This window comes from Cetorhinus maximus, chromosome 15, assembly GCF_964194155.1.
Source record: "Cetorhinus maximus chromosome 15, sCetMax3.hap1.1, whole genome shotgun sequence".
Classification (NCBI taxonomy): Eukaryota; Metazoa; Chordata; class Chondrichthyes; order Lamniformes; family Cetorhinidae; genus Cetorhinus; species Cetorhinus maximus.
Window position 1 is genome coordinate 8,408,423 of NC_135893.1, and position 15,476 is coordinate 8,423,898.

The 15,476-nt window shown below is 41.0% G+C and overlaps 1 protein-coding gene across 12 annotated transcripts in view; it reads left to right on the top strand.

The window, feature by feature from the left end:
- Nucleotides 1-13,078, top strand: part of rerea (arginine-glutamic acid dipeptide (RE) repeats a) — a 500,784-nt gene extending 487,706 nt beyond the window's left edge. For 9 of the 12 annotated variants that reach the window (XM_078557838.1, XM_078557843.1, XM_078557841.1 and 6 more), the window contains 4 exons: nt 2,500-2,646; nt 2,917-3,094; nt 7,012-7,077; nt 10,724-13,078. In XM_078557838.1, the coding sequence (XP_078413964.1) occupies nt 2,500-2,646; nt 2,917-3,094; nt 7,012-7,060 (374 nt within the window). In that variant the 3' untranslated portion in view covers nt 7,061-7,077; nt 10,724-13,078. Of the gene's footprint in view, nt 1-2,499; nt 2,647-2,916; nt 3,095-7,011; nt 7,111-10,723 lie in introns of all 12 variants that reach the window. The other 3 variants (XM_078557840.1, XM_078557842.1, XR_013578875.1) reach the window with 2 other exon arrangements.
- Nucleotides 13,079-15,476: the final 2,398 nt, after the last annotated feature.

Consider the following 15,476-nt stretch of genomic DNA (forward strand, 5'->3'; position numbering starts at 1 on the left):
GAAGGACAAGGGCAATAGGTACATGGGAACATCGCCACCTCCAAGTTCCTCTGCAAGTCACACAACATCCTGATTTGGAAATACATCACCATTCCTTCAGCGTTGTTGGGTCAAAATCCCTTCTTTACAGCATGGTGGTCAGCATGCCTTCACCATACAGGCTGCAGCAGTTTTAGAAGTCGGCTTTCCATCATCTCAAGGGCAATAAGGGATGAGAAATAAATGCTGGCTTTGAATCCATGAATGAATGAAAGGAATAGACTTGGCTCAGTGGTAGCACTCTCCCCTCTTGGTGGGTGGGGGGGTGGGGATGTAATTGCAGTCAGAGGAAGGGAAATGCTTGGAGTAGGCAAGTAGTAAAGGCCCTAGGTTTCTTTGTGGATCCTCCAAGCCCACAAAGAAACCTTTAAAAAAAAATCACCTGCTGCTCCTAGGTGCCCGATATTCCTGGAGAGGCCAGCACTCTATGCCAAATATGTGACACAAAATAAAAATAGTTATGACCTCAAACTCCAATCTTTGCATCTAAAAAAGAAGGAACTTGAATTTATAAAGTAGCTTTCATGACCTTTATGATGTCTCAAAGCACTTTATAACCAATAATGTACTTTAGAAGTGTGGACACTGTTGTGGGGACAGCTGCAGCAAATCTGTGCACAGCAAACCTCAAAGGGACCCTTTAAGAGAACCTAATAATCAAACTAACTTCAGGGAGACCACTACAATTTCACTACCACAGTCTCCGTATTAACAGACTCTGTCTTTCCCACACTCTCTGAGGAAATTGTATTGATTGCAGCCAGGTATGATAAAGAATGCCTTGTATTTGAAAAATACTTGGTAACTATATGAACTACACATGGGTAACCCCAGGGAAATTACTAATATTGTGTTCTCCGGATTGTAAAACATTGTGATCATAACCTCAAATCGGCAAGAATGGCTATTTGAGGGACCTGCCTGAACATGAGTAGGCACCTTCAAAAGAGAAGAAAGGAACAATTGCAGGGTAAACATTTAAATAGCCGTTGAAGATTTTCAGGAAATCTACATCACTCATAGATTGGTATCATTCTCTTATTTTTGCTCCATTATAGGTTACATTGCATGCTTGCAACAAAATTCCACAGAAGTCCCTCCTCATTTTCATCTTTCACTTTGTGTCCCTCTCTCTCTCTCTCTTCCCCCATCATCATTTCCTCAGCTAAATTACCTGCTTATTTTTGTGTGTTGTGGTTTACAAAATAATAGTTACGCTGGTGCATGTGCACTTTCAAACACAGTCCTCCTTGGTCTTGAGGTGGGTTGTCAGGATCTGATGTAGTGGTGGATACAAAAATGAGCTTTTTTGAACCATCTGGGAAATTAAACCAGACTATAAGAAGATGACAGTGAGCGACCAGAGTCTGATCACTTAGTGGTGTTAAATTTCAACAATACATGACTTTTTTTAGAGTCTCAAAATTTCCCTAATCGACATAAGTCATCAGACGCTTTTCATTAGTCATCATTTTTTTCAGCTGTTATCTATTCCAACACTGGTCTTCAGAATATAATCCACCATAAACCTTTTCAGGACTTAAAAGTCGGACAGCTTGCCCTTTTGCAACACCAAATTTCAGGCTACCTGCCTCACTGGCAACAGCCTTGGCTACATGCTTGGTGGGTTGGTGGGGGGAAGAAGAGGACGGGGGGCTGATCGCAGCCAGCAGCAGCTGTCATTCTGGAGCTGGGAGGAGTGCTTCTGCTCCTCTTGACCCACAGGAAAATGTTCAAACTCTTGTTTAAAAAGAATGTACCTTTAGTTGGTCCTAATGCATGGTCGCAGCTGTCGCCGAAGAATGCTGGCTAGAGCAAGCACCCGATTCATTTCAGACCAATTTCTGTGAAATGGCCTTAGGTAGGCATGAGGCCCCTCACTTATATGTCTGTTTTAGGAATACCTGATAAATGATCCAGCCCAAGTTAAGGTCAACAGATGCAAGACTTTGATCACAAAGTTGGACCTTGCATCATGGACCAAGACCCTCAAGGATATTGGATTTGATGTGCTGAAGGACTGGGAGCTAATGTTAATGAGCAAAAATTGCTGTCCTAAGCAAGTGGGATTTAGGATATCTGGACTAGACACGATTGAGTTTAAAAATCATGCAGGGTGGAAGGCCAGCAAAGGGATTGTTACAAATCTAATGGGTACAATATCATGTACAAGGATTTCAGCAGAAGAGTCCTAAGGACTAGGCAGAAACCAACAATGATGTGGAGGTGGAAGTCAGCTATCTTGATGATGGACAGAATCAAATAAAGCTTGCAAACAGCCTATTTCAGCCTAAGTAAGTGGCTGGGGAAGGTACTTTGTGCTTTTAAAACCGCATTCTCAACTCTTATGACTTGTTGCACTGATTTAAAAGATAAAAAATAATACAGTTCTTTTTCCTGTTGTCTGAGTTTCTTCTGCACTTTAGTTTCAAAGGGTTTTTCTTCTCGCTTTAAAACTAGGTTCAGGAGGCGTGCATCCATTGGTGGATCCTCTAGCAGCTGGGCCACATTTGGCTCGTTTTCCTTACCCACCGGGTGCAATACCTAACCCACTGTTGACCCAGGCTCCACATGAACATGAAATGCTCAGGCATCATCCCGTCTTTGGTAAGAAAATTCAGATGTCAAGCTATTAATTCCCCCTAGTCATTCCATGTTAATATATTGTGAGATAATGCTTGTATTTTAGTTATAGACAGATTCTTTAAACTGTGACAAACACTATTCTTTTTAATTAGCACACATAAATATATAGGATTCAAGTAGGTGGTACATTTTAATTTATTTTTCTGTTTAATCTATGCATTTAGCAATGCCATGTTTTGCAACCTGTAGAAGGAAAGCAAAGTGACCTCTCTATCATCGTTTTGCTTTCAGGTGGACCATACAGAGACCTGCCCAGTGCTATTCCAGCCCCCATGTCAGCAGCACACCAACTACAGGCAATGCATGCCCAGTCAGCAGAACTACAGAGACTAGCAATGGAACAACAGTGGCTACACGGCCATCACCATATGCACGGAGGTCCCCTTCCTGGGCAAGAAGACTATTACAGGTAAGAATAGCTGGATCTTGCTACGATTGCAGCATTTCACTTTGAAATAGATATCTGTAAGTTTCATTCATTTAAATTCAACCAACTCAAGATGTTCTGGCCTTTGACAGATTTAGTTTACTCATTTTGAAGCTGAATATTGATAGTTGGTGTGTGTTAAATATTGTGAAATCTGATCTCAGCAGCCCAATAGAGCAGCTGAACTCATGCCATTGGGATCCTCACCTGTGTCTGTAATTTCTCAGTTGGGATTGATGCCTTCAGCATTTCTTTCTGAAGAGCATCTTCCCAAAGGTGAATGTGGGCAAGCAAGAATTCACTGCCTTTAAATTGATATGCAGGTCTTTTTTCATTCTGGCATACTTTTAATTCATTCTTGGAATGTGAGTGTTACTGGCAAGCCCAGCATTTGTGCCCATCCTTAATTGCCCATGAGCTGCCTTCTTGAACTGCTGCAGGTCATGTGGTGTAGGTACACCCACAGTGCTATCTGTAGCAGTTTGATGCAACTGAATGACTTGCTAGACCATTTCAAAGGGCAGGTAAGAGCCAACCACATTGCTCTGGACCTGGAGTCACATGTAGGCCAGACCAGGTAAGGACATCTGATTTCCGCCCCTAAAGTACGTTAGTGAACATTCGTGTGTAGTGGAGGCAAGTTCAATTGAGGCATTCGAGAGAATTGGCTTATTACCTGAAAAGGAAGAATGTGCAGGGTAACGGGGAGAAGGCACTAGGTACATTGCTCATTTGGAGAGCTGGCACAGACAAGACATGGCTGCCTCCTGTGCTGTAGCAATTCTGTGATCTGAACTAGATGAGCTTTTATGACAATCCAGTAGTTTCATGATCATTATTAATGACTTTTTTTTGCAGATTTACTAGCTAATTGAATTTAAATTCCCTCAGCTATCTTGGTGGGATTTGAACTCGTGTCTCCAGAGCATTAATCCGGGCCTCTGGATTACTAGTCCAGTAATATTACCACTATACCTATCATAAAGGAAGATGGTTGTGGTTGTTGGAGGTCAGTCATCTCAGCTCCAGGACATCACTGGCAGGAGTTCCTCGGGGTAGTGTCCTCGGCCCAACCCTCTTCAGCTGCTTCATCAAAGACCTTCCTTCCATCATAATGTTAGGAGTGGGGATGTTCGTTGATGATTGCAGTGTTCAGCACCATTTGCGAATCCTCATGAAGCAGTCCATGTCCAAATGCAGCAAGGCCTGGACAATATCCAGGCTTGGGCTGACAAGTGGCAAGTAACATTCTTGCCTCGCAAGTGCCAAGTAATGACCATCTCCAACAAGAGAGAATCTAACCCATGACATTCAATGACATTACCATCACTGAATCCCCCACTATCAACATCCTGGGGGTTACCATTGCCCAGAAACTGAACTGGACTAGCCATATAAATACTGTGGCTACAAAAGCAGGTCAGAGGCTAGGAACCCTGCAACAAGTAACTCACCTCCAGACTCCCCAAAGCCTGTCCACTATCTACAAGGCACAAGTCAGCAGTTGCTGGAATACTCCCCGCTTGCCTGGATGAGTGCACTCTCACAACACTCAAGAAGCTTGACACCGTCCAGGACAAAGCAGCCCGCTTGATTGGCATCACACCCACAAACATTCACTCCCTCCATCACTGACACACAGCAGCAGCAGCATGTACAATCTACAAGATGCACTGCAGGAATTCATCAACGCTCCTTAGCACCTTCCAAACCCATGACCACTAGAAGGACAAGGGCAGCAGATAGATGGGAACACCACCACCTGGAAGTTCCCCTCCAAGCCACACACCATCCTGACTTGGAAATATATCGCCGTTCCTTCACTGTCGCTGGGTCAAAATCCTGGAACTCTCTCCTTAACAGTACTGTGGGTGTACCTACAACACATAGACTGCAGCATCTCAAGAAGGCAGCTCACCACCACCACCACCACCTCATGGGCAACTAGGGATGGGCAATAAATGCAGGCCCAGCCAGCAACACCCACATTCCATGAATGAATTTAAAAAAAATTACCACTATACTCCTGTCCCCCTAAAACTGTGAACTTATACACTGATGGTAATATCGGCCTTAAAGAAACAGTATGTTCTTATTCCAAATGAACAGACATGCAAATCTTTTTATTTACTGTTTTGGATCAGGTTGAAAGGTGTCGGTGCATTTGGTGTTTTTAGTACTGTCATTTCTGGCACTGCATTTTGGCACTGACTTTTCCAGAATTGTGTCAGATCCAGCAGGAGTTTTTTAGGCCGTATTTTAAAACTTTTTGTTAAATGAACAAAGAGAAAATTTCACTCCTGTTTCAGATGAGAGGCAAGTAAACACAAATCAAGGCAGGAGAGCAGCCCCCCCCCTTTGTCTCCTGCTTCACTGAGCAATCATCAAAAATACTAATTTCATTGTTCATCAAGCTCAGTGAGAATATCAGTAGTCGAGGATGAAATTCTTTCCAGGTAGCGCTACTGTACAGAGTAATGTAGCAGAACACTGTTGCTGTACAGAGGTCATGAACTAAACCAATATGAAATAATGAGCTTCTGAAAATATAAGCTATAACTGTCCTGTAAATGGTGTTACTAAACAATGCCTCAGTGCGCATAAACCATAGTAAATAACAGCTCATTTAAGGTTCTTGTGTACTAAAAAATACTTAAGTTTAGCAGCCCATGAAAATTGTAGTAGTTTTGTTATTGTGTAACGTTTATTTTTCTGTTACAATGATTAATTCTCCCCTCTGCTTTCCAGAAACACCCAACAAAACTGTCACCAAAATTTTAAAAATAAGTCACCCAAGTTTAAGGCTTCCAGCCTTCTTAACGATATAAGGATTCCTAAGGGTTTGTGCAGATAATGATGAAATTCAAAATCATCTGTGTACTTTATCTATCCATAAAAAGCAAAGTCACCTCAATATTTTGTCAGGTTACAACGTAAAGTTCCTTAGTGCCATAGCTTTGGGGTTTCTTTTTAATTGTACCATTCGCTTGCCCATGCACAGGTCTAGAAGAAGTAATGTTTCACTTTAATAATTCAAAAAGACACCCTATTTATATCAGACTAAAAACATGGTGCTTCCAAAAAAAAAATCACTGGTTAGGAAATGTCATACATCAGACTATGCAGACCCAAACATTCTATCTTTGGGCACCATACTGTTGGCCCAGTAATTTACAACAACGGTAACCTGTATTTATATAGCGCCTGTAACATAAAACACCCCAAGGCAGTTCACAGAGACATTATAAAACAAAATGTGCCATTTACAGATGTTTTATTAAATGTTCACTTAACATAAGGAATAAGGTCAGGAGTAGATCATACAGCCCCTTGAGCCTGCTCCGCTATTCAATACAATCATGGCTGATTTTTGGCCTCAATTCCACTTTCCTGTCCGCTACCCATATCCCTTGATTCCCTGTGAGACCAAAAATCTATCTCAGCCTTAAATATATTCAATAATGGAGCATCCACAGCTGCCTGAGGTAGAGATTTCCAAAGGTTCGCACCTTTTGCATGAAGAAATTCCTCCTCTCAGTACTGAATGACCTGTCCCTTAACTTGAACACTGCCTTGTTAAGGAATGAGCCCCACCCCCCCTCCCCACAGTGATTCAATAACAGCTTACGTTTATATAACATCTTGAGCATCCCAAGATGCTTCACAGGAGTGTCATCAAATAAAATTTAACTTTCATTGGACAATTGCATCAAGTGATGAAGTGCTGACCCACAAAAATCAGGGCGCATCAGTCCCTAATGTGCGCCGGTTTCGGCCAGGGTGACATTGGTCTTCGTGGCCGGCACCTTGAGAATTGAAAGGGGAGAAAATCAGAAACAATTAAAGAAAACTTGATGCCGACATTTTCTCATCCAGCTCTTCATTCCTTTCAACATTAGGCAAGGTGGCAACCCTAGCTGCATCCGTTTATGTACCCATAAACACTGACTTGTGAACTCTGTGAGGTAAAGACTTCTCATTAGATTGCAACAAAACTTGTAAGTGACTTACTCTCATCAGATATTGGACTTGTTTCAAAAAATTAGCATGGTGAAAACTTGCCATTTGTGTTTTTGATTTTGAAAGTAGCCCCTTAAAGTTCTGCTAAATATGCAGCATGTTTAAAAAAAAAAGTGCCTTGAACCATTAGAAAATGCAAATCTTAAAATAGTGCATAGCACTGAAATAGCCCAGACATATTTGTGCTAAAACACCTTTGTGCTGCGTTAAATTTTTGAAACTAAGGACCTTTTTAATCTGCTGCAATGACATTTGCATGTCTGTGTTTACCTTCTTCTGATGGCATTTTTGAATGATTTCCATTGCATTCTCTGTCAAACATTTTCTTGAGGGCGTTGTTATGAGCTCTGCACACCCTTCAGTTATTGCTGTAGTAGCTGAGAAGTTAGGATTGTTGCAGCAGCAGGAGTGTTATGCTTGGCGGAGTGGATGGGGTGGAGGTAAGAAAATTGTTTCCTTAGCTGTACAAAGTTACAAAGAGATGGCAACGGTCTGCAATTGGGCTAAAAAATATCGAATGGAGTTCAGTGTGAGGAACTGTAAGGCCACCCACTTTGGATCAGAACAAGACAAAACGGGATATTTTCATGGAGCTTTGAGGAGCAGAGATACCTTGGTGCCCATGTGCACAAATAGCTGAAAGCTAGTGCATGTGTACAGAAAGTAATCCAGAGGACTAATAGAATATTATTTTATTTGTTCTTATTGTTACAACTGAGATGGGAGGAGTGCACAGTTTACCTAGCCCCACTACTCCACAGGTCACACCATTAGTCTAAAAGTTTAATTCGCTCACCAAAATAGCCAGTGATTTACCTTCACTACTGTTAGAAGACCCAGAATACAAGAAACTTTAACCAGGCTCCTTTCAATAAACTCAATGATTGATTTATTATAAAATGAAACTTTTTTAAATCAAGTTGCAAGAACTGATTAACACACAACTTGCAATCTGCAAATGTAGCTATCTATCCCCCTTAAAATCCCTCAATACAGGCACATAAACAAACAAAGAACAAACAGATAGGGTCTCTGCAGAGATTGGCGGTTGAAGAAAAGACTTTATAAAACAAATGATAAAGTTGACAGGGTTTCGGCACTATTGATCTGGAGCTCCCCCATGTGAAGGTAGATCGCTTAGTCCCAGTAGGTGCCTGGAGGTCCTCCCCAGCGGAGCTTGAGCGTGCAGGAAAGCAGAGCCAAATCAATTCTTCTCATCTCAGCCTCTTGGGTTTCCAAAAACGGACAAGTTCCACTGAGATGAGGATTCCTTACTGGATACTGATAGCCACTCTATTTCAGGCTAGGCCAGGACAGTGCAAGCTGGGCAGCTTCACTTGCTTCAGAACTGAGTTACAAAAACAAATTCAAAACTTAAAAGTTTATCTCAGCCAGGTGATTTCCAGTAAATCACCAGGCCTTTGCCTTTAAACCAGTTTTTTCCATCAGTTACAGTGATTGCAGTTCAATGCAGCTCTTCCCCACTCAAGTGCCATGCTGGTCACGTGATTTCTTGGAAAAGGCATGCTTGCTCTCAGCCCAAGGTGAACTTATGACCTTATGTTTAAAAAAAAAGTGTCCATACAATGCAATGTCCTTCCAAATTTTAAAAGAAAAATACAGTTCTTTCAAATATGGTTCTAACATTGTGACGTCAGTGTCACTGGCACGGACAGCATTTGTCACCCATCCCTAATTACCCTTCAGAAGGCGGTGGTGAGCTCCCTTCTTGAATCCCTGAAGCTCCATGTGGTGTAAGTACACCCACAGTACTGTTAGAGAGGGGGTTCCAGAATTTTGATCCAGCGACAGTGAAAGAACAACACATAGTTCCATGTCAGGATGGTGTGTGGCTTGGAGGGGAACTTGCAGTTGGTGGTGTTCCCATGCATCTGTTGCCCTTGTCCTTCTAGGTTGTAGAGGCTGTAAGTTTGGAAGGTGCTAGCTTTTAAGTGAAGAAGTGATGCTTCAGTTGTACACAGCTTTGTTTAGACTGCACTTGGAGTAATACATTCAGTTTTGGGCACCCAACCTCAGGAATGTCATGTTAGATTTGGAAGGGCTGCAGCACAGATTTATCACAATGACACAGGGCTTATAGTTTGAGGTTTAGGTTAAAATTATGTGGCTTGTATTTACCTAGAATTTAGAAGATTGAGGGATAATCTAATCGAGGTGTTCAAAATGATAAAGGGATTTATTGGGGGAGACACAGAGAAACTATTTCCTCCGGTGAGGAAATCCAGAACAAGGGACATAGGCCGGAATTTTACGACCCCGTCACAGCGGGGGCAGGACCGTAAAATGTGGTGTGCCATTCCAAACTCCGTTGACTTCGGTGGGACCGTAAAATCCCGCTGTTGTAAAATTCCACCCGTAGTTTTAAGAGTTTGGTCATTTAGATGTAAAATCAGGAAACACTATCCACATAAAGGGGTATTGGAAATCTGGAACTGTTGCCCTGCTTCTCCTCTTCCTCCTCCCCTCCCCCCGCAAAAGCTGTGGAACCTGGATGAATTGAAATATAATGACCGAGATTGTTAGATTTTTTTTTCTTGGTGATGGCATGAAGGGTTTTGAACAAAGGTGGATAAATGCACTTGAGGTACAGATCAGCCAGCCTTGAAGGACAGGACAGCTTAAACCTGTTCCCATGTACAACTTATAAAAGCCAAAATATTTTCAGCAGATTCTGAAAATCCATAAAATTCAGGAAAAAGGGAGTGCGGAATTTATCTGCATGAATTAGAGCGACTGAGATTGAGGGACGACTTGATAGAAGTTTACAAAATTATGAGTGGCATGGACAGAGTAGATAGTCAGAAGCTTTTTCCCAGGGTGGAAGAGTCAATTACTAGGGGACATAGATTTAAGGTGAGAGGAGAAAACTATAAAGGAGATGTGCGAGGCAAGTTTTTTATGCAGAGGGTAGTGAGTGTCTGGAATTCGCTGCCAGAGGAGGTGGTGGAAGCAGGTACGATAGTGGTGTTTAAGAGGCAGCTTGACAAATACATGAATAGGATGGGAATAGAGGGATATGGACCCCGGAAGTGCAAAGTGTTTTAGTTGACGGGCAATATGATCGGCGCAGGCTTGGAGGGCTGAAGGGCCTGTTCCTGTGCTGTACTTTTCTTTGTTCTTTGTTCTTTGAACCTACCCAAGCAGTTTCCTCTAATTCAGGGTCAGGCAGAAATGGGTGGAAGCTGCTCATGTACATGATGTGTTTTGGCCTTGTCAGGGTGGGAAAGTTGCATCATTCTGTTCAGTGGGTGTGTCTTTGTGAAATTGTGGATAATTACATTTTTGGTTGAAATGTATGCACTGTCCAACTTGGCCTATAGGTGTAGAGCTTATCAGGTCCATCATGGGCCAAATGAAACAAGCATGTCAGGACAATGAAACAAAAAGACACTGTTGTCCAACTTGTATTGAATTTGATGGAGCTGTATATTTTTCCAGTGTATTTTTTTAGCACAGGTAAGTGAGTAAAACATACACTCTTATTTTAACTGAATACATCTGAAGGTATTTTTTTTTTTAAATATCCAAAAGTGTTAATATTCAAAAGAACCCTTTTTGTTTCTCTTGCAGCCGGCTGAAAAAAGAGAGTGACAAGCCACTTTAAATCCTGAACCATATGAGAAGGCTCACTCACAGGGGGCAAGGGTCACTCGGCCAGTACTTCGGAAGGAGCTCTGGCATCCTACAAGAATGATAAAAGGAGATCTTCCTGACAAGATTCCCAGCCCCCCCCTCCCCTAAAAAAAGGATCGAATGATTTTATTTTGTAATACCCACCTGTGGAGGGGATCATTTGGGGCTGGCTGTGGATCTTAGCACGACGTTGCATTTGGTAGTATGACAGTCGGAAATGCACACTGAGGCAGTGTTTCCAGCTGTTCTTGTATTGGTACTAGACCGGGTTTCAAACGGTCACCGCACAATGCAACCCAACTAAAACAAAACAACAAAAAAAAAGTGAACGGATTTAAGTTCTGAGTATAAGTACTATAGTACATTTTATGATTCCTTAAATAATATGTAGGATATCCTCATAATTTTAAAGAAAAGTCAAATCTATGGCATGGCTTTTGAGTTTGTAAATAAAGAAAATTAACCTTATACGTAAAGGATTAGTTGTGGATTTCTAATTGGATAACAGATTGCAAAGTTAAGTGTTTTAAACAGCTTCACCTCCTTTAATTAAAGGAGAAGTTAGCTGTATGGTAATGTTTCCTCTGAAATGGAGTGTTTTTTTTAATGTGTCTAGTAGCAGTGGCATGCATCAAAAGGTTGCAGGGATTGTGGTCCAGACAAACGTCAACATAGATTTTAATTAACATAATAAAAGACTACATAAATAGTATTTTACCATCACTGGGTTTGGGCATCCCATACCATGCTGGTCAACAATGCAGACTATTACTAGACTGATCTCTTGCCAACAGCATGAAAGAAATTTAGGCTTTCCATTCTAAACATTTAAAAACATTTTCAGTATCCAAAATATTTAAGCGATGATTGAACCTTTTATCTCCGTTTTATAGTGATAATTCTATGATTTCATATTATAAAAAAACTCATTAAGAACAAATAAGCTACTTTTATACTTGCATTTAACGTAACATCCAGCATTTTTGCTTTCATTAAATATGCACTAAAATATTGCACATACCTGTGTCATCATGCTAATTGTTTTGCTTGTCAACTTATTTTATGTGGGGGCTGACAACCCACATTTAGACATCAGAATCAAGGGCATTAAAGTATCATAAGTCATTTTCGCAAAAAATAGTTATTAAGTTTGGGGAAACTGATAAAAGGACCAATAATATTAACTGAACTTCTGTCATTATTCTTGATTGTAACCCCACTCCCATCATCAGCATGTCAATTAACTGAAGGTTGTTGGCGAGCATTTGAGCAGCTCAGTCCTCCTCACTGTAAGAGATAAATTGTACGCATGTGTACATTTCTCTCAATGACAAAGCTTCCAAGAGGTGAGCTTGAGTTGGAACAAAGGTTTGTGCTTATTGATGGGAAAATTATTTTATTTCTGGGATAAATGTTCCGAAAAGCTGTCGAATTCAAGAATAATGATAACCAATCAAAAACATGCAGTTTTAAAGTCCCTTTTATAATATGTAAAATAGCATATATTTTATTTCTGGGCTCTTAATTACGTTGTGGGGATTTATATTCATTTTTACTTAAAAGTAGCGAAAAATAGTCATACTTAACCATGATGTACCAATGTCTGGTGTCAGCAGTTTGGGTATCTGAGATACCAGTAGAGCTGAAAACCTGTCAGTAAATAACATTAATTTTAGAGCAGGGACTTACTGATCTTGCTCTTTGTCAATCACGTTTCTGTATCTTTAAACAACTGAAAGTATCACTCTTAAAATGTTTTTGCAAGTTTGAGCTTTACATTTTATCATTGGAACTATGACATGTTGTCAGAAGCTGAATGCAGAGAGTCTGGCTGATGTCTGCACTGGGTAACTGGTTTCCTGATGGTGCGTATCTGTCTTTCCCCTTGATTTTATCAAGGACTGTATATTTGCCATTGTAGACTGTTATGTGGTGTTCACTGTCATAGGACTGTGTTTAATTAAAAGAAAGAACTATATGGTGTACTCACACCCTGGATAGTGACACAAAGGTTCAAGTTTTTATTTTGCTTTTTTGTGTTTTCCGAAGTATAATGTTTAATGTTGTCAATGGTCCAGCTTCTTAATTCACTGCAGCATTAGCAGAATGTACATTCTGATGCTAAATTTATATATATCTTGAAGCTTAATGTATATAATAGTAGTTTGCCATGGGATAACACAATGTAAACAAAAAGTAGAAGCAAAGATTGTGAGTCCTGTGTTTTCTCCATTTGAGTATTTTGTAATTTTTGAGATATTTGTGACTTAAATAAACCAAACAGCGCTGCAACATTCATGTTTTCATTTGACTACAAAACTGTAGTAGGTTCAGAATGCCAGCTCACCTTCTCATTGTTTTCCTGTGTCCTGGTGGATGCACTAGTGAAGATGGTTAGTTTCTTTTCTACGTATGAAGACAGTTGGTTAAATTGACTAACACCGAAGTAAAGGAGACATTGGGATAGATGACTTAAAACCTTGATCAAAGAGTTTTGTTTAAATGAAGGTCTTAAAGAAAAAGGTTGGAGTTTGAGAGGGAATTCCAGATCTTGGGTTTGGAAGCTCCACTCGAGGTTAGATAGGATGCCGAGACTGCAAACAATTTGGTTCAAACTGAGTGGTTAGAGATGGGATTGGAACCCGTGACCAGGGAGTGGAGTCTTTGGAGAATGCCATAGACAATAGGTTGTGGTCTTCCCAGTATTTACTTGGAAGAAATTCAGGACTGGGTGTCAGGCAAGCAGTGCAGGGGTTGTGAGAGGTAATGATGACATAGAGCTGAGTGACATCAAATGTGCACGTGGAACCTGACATTGTGTCTTCAGCTGATGTCGCTGAGAGGCAGCATGTAGATTTGAAATAGGAGGGGGTCAAGGATAGATCCTTTGGGAACTCCGAAGGTAATAGTGTAGTGTGAGAAAAGAAACCATTGTAGGAAGTTTTCTGGCTATGACTGGGTATCTTAAGAGTTGAAGAAGGCGAGGCTAGTCCCACGCAGCTGGACAAAGTTCTGATGAAAGGTCATCGCGACCTGAAACGTAACTCTGTTTCTCTCCGCAGATGCTGCCTGAGCTGTCGACTCGACTATTTCCAGCATTTTTTGTTTTGATTTCAGATTTCCAGCATCCGCAGTATTTTGCTTTTGCAAAGTATGAGAGGCATTGAAGGAGGGTGCTGTGGTTAACCATGTCAAAGCCTAATTGCACTCTCCAGCCTGTATATCATCGCAGTGCAAACTTGCAGAACAATTCCTCATGGTGCTCAATAAGTTGTCCCACTTCTTTACTGTTCACTTTTCCCAGGGACTTAAATGGCACTATATTACAAAGTGTTTACAAAGCAGAAGCAGGCCATTTGGTCCAACAAGTCAGAGCTGGTGTTTATGCTCCACATGAGGCTCCTCCCACCCTTCCTTATTGAGTTGCGTCACATTTTACCTTTGACTTGCCCAGAGTTGAATGCAGATATAAAAATAAAGACTTATCTTAGGCTCATTTGTTTCCCCAGCAACATCTGTTTCAAAGTGAATTGTGTACAGGCGGCATGTTGTTTACGACTCTGGAACATGGCCTGCTTAACATTCCAAACCAGTCCGAAGAGCAGAAACAAAAAGAATTATTGCAGACCAGATAGATTGTTGCCTGTTGGCCACAGTAAGGCTTCTGGGCACCAGGCCTGCCTTAATGTTTATACAGAGAACCTTTTCAAGGCTAGGCTCATTCTTATTGAAGTTTATAAAGTGATACAGACGCTGAATCTGTCCCAGTTTACAAGAGGCTCCCACTGCTTATCAAAACTTGTCTCTTTTGTTCCCAGATAGAATACGTTTCCTTTTTTCTGGGAACGGGGGAAGTTCCAACTGCAATACCCCTGACTTATTTTTCCCTCTTCTGTTTATTCAAACTCTTCATCATAACAATTTGCTCAGTCAGTTCCCTTCCTAATCTCGAGTACCTCAATTAGATCAATTTGAAATCCCTTTTCCAGAGGCAACAGGTCCAACTTTCTTATTTTCCTTGATAATTTTTGATTTACGAAGCCTGGAATTACCTCCAGTCAGCTCTGTACCTTCTCAAGGGCAGTGATATCCTTCCTATGATTAGATTACCAGAACTACTTAAGACCGGATTTGGCCAACACCTTGTAAAACAACAAAAGATTTCTGATTTGCAAGTTATCTCTGTTAATCATTACCTTAGTGCCATTTTGAAAATTATAGTTGAGCACTAGGCTAACAACATCCACAATAATCCCTAGATCTCTTTCCTGATTAACATGCCGTATGACTATTCAGTTGCTCCCATATTAACTATTTGACACTTAACCACTTAGTAACACTTAGCATTTGTCACTTACTGGAATATGACCCCTTATCTCAGTTCTCAGCAAGATTACAAAAGCACAATGCATACACTTTGAAGTGCAGTGAAAGCTGTTACGGTGGAAAATACAGCAGATGTTTTTCACATAGGGTAGTCAGAATGTTGGATCAAACTCCCTCCGCTTATCATCTCAGGGAATCTTTCACATCCGCTCGAACAATTGAAAGAACATGCAGAGTTTAATGTCTCACTGAAAGGACAGCACTAAAGCAGCGTAGCTTATGTCCTCCATTTCTGCAGTGAGGTTTGAAGCCACAACTCCTGACTCCTAGGCAGGAGCACTGATAACTTCAGCATTGTTCCTCA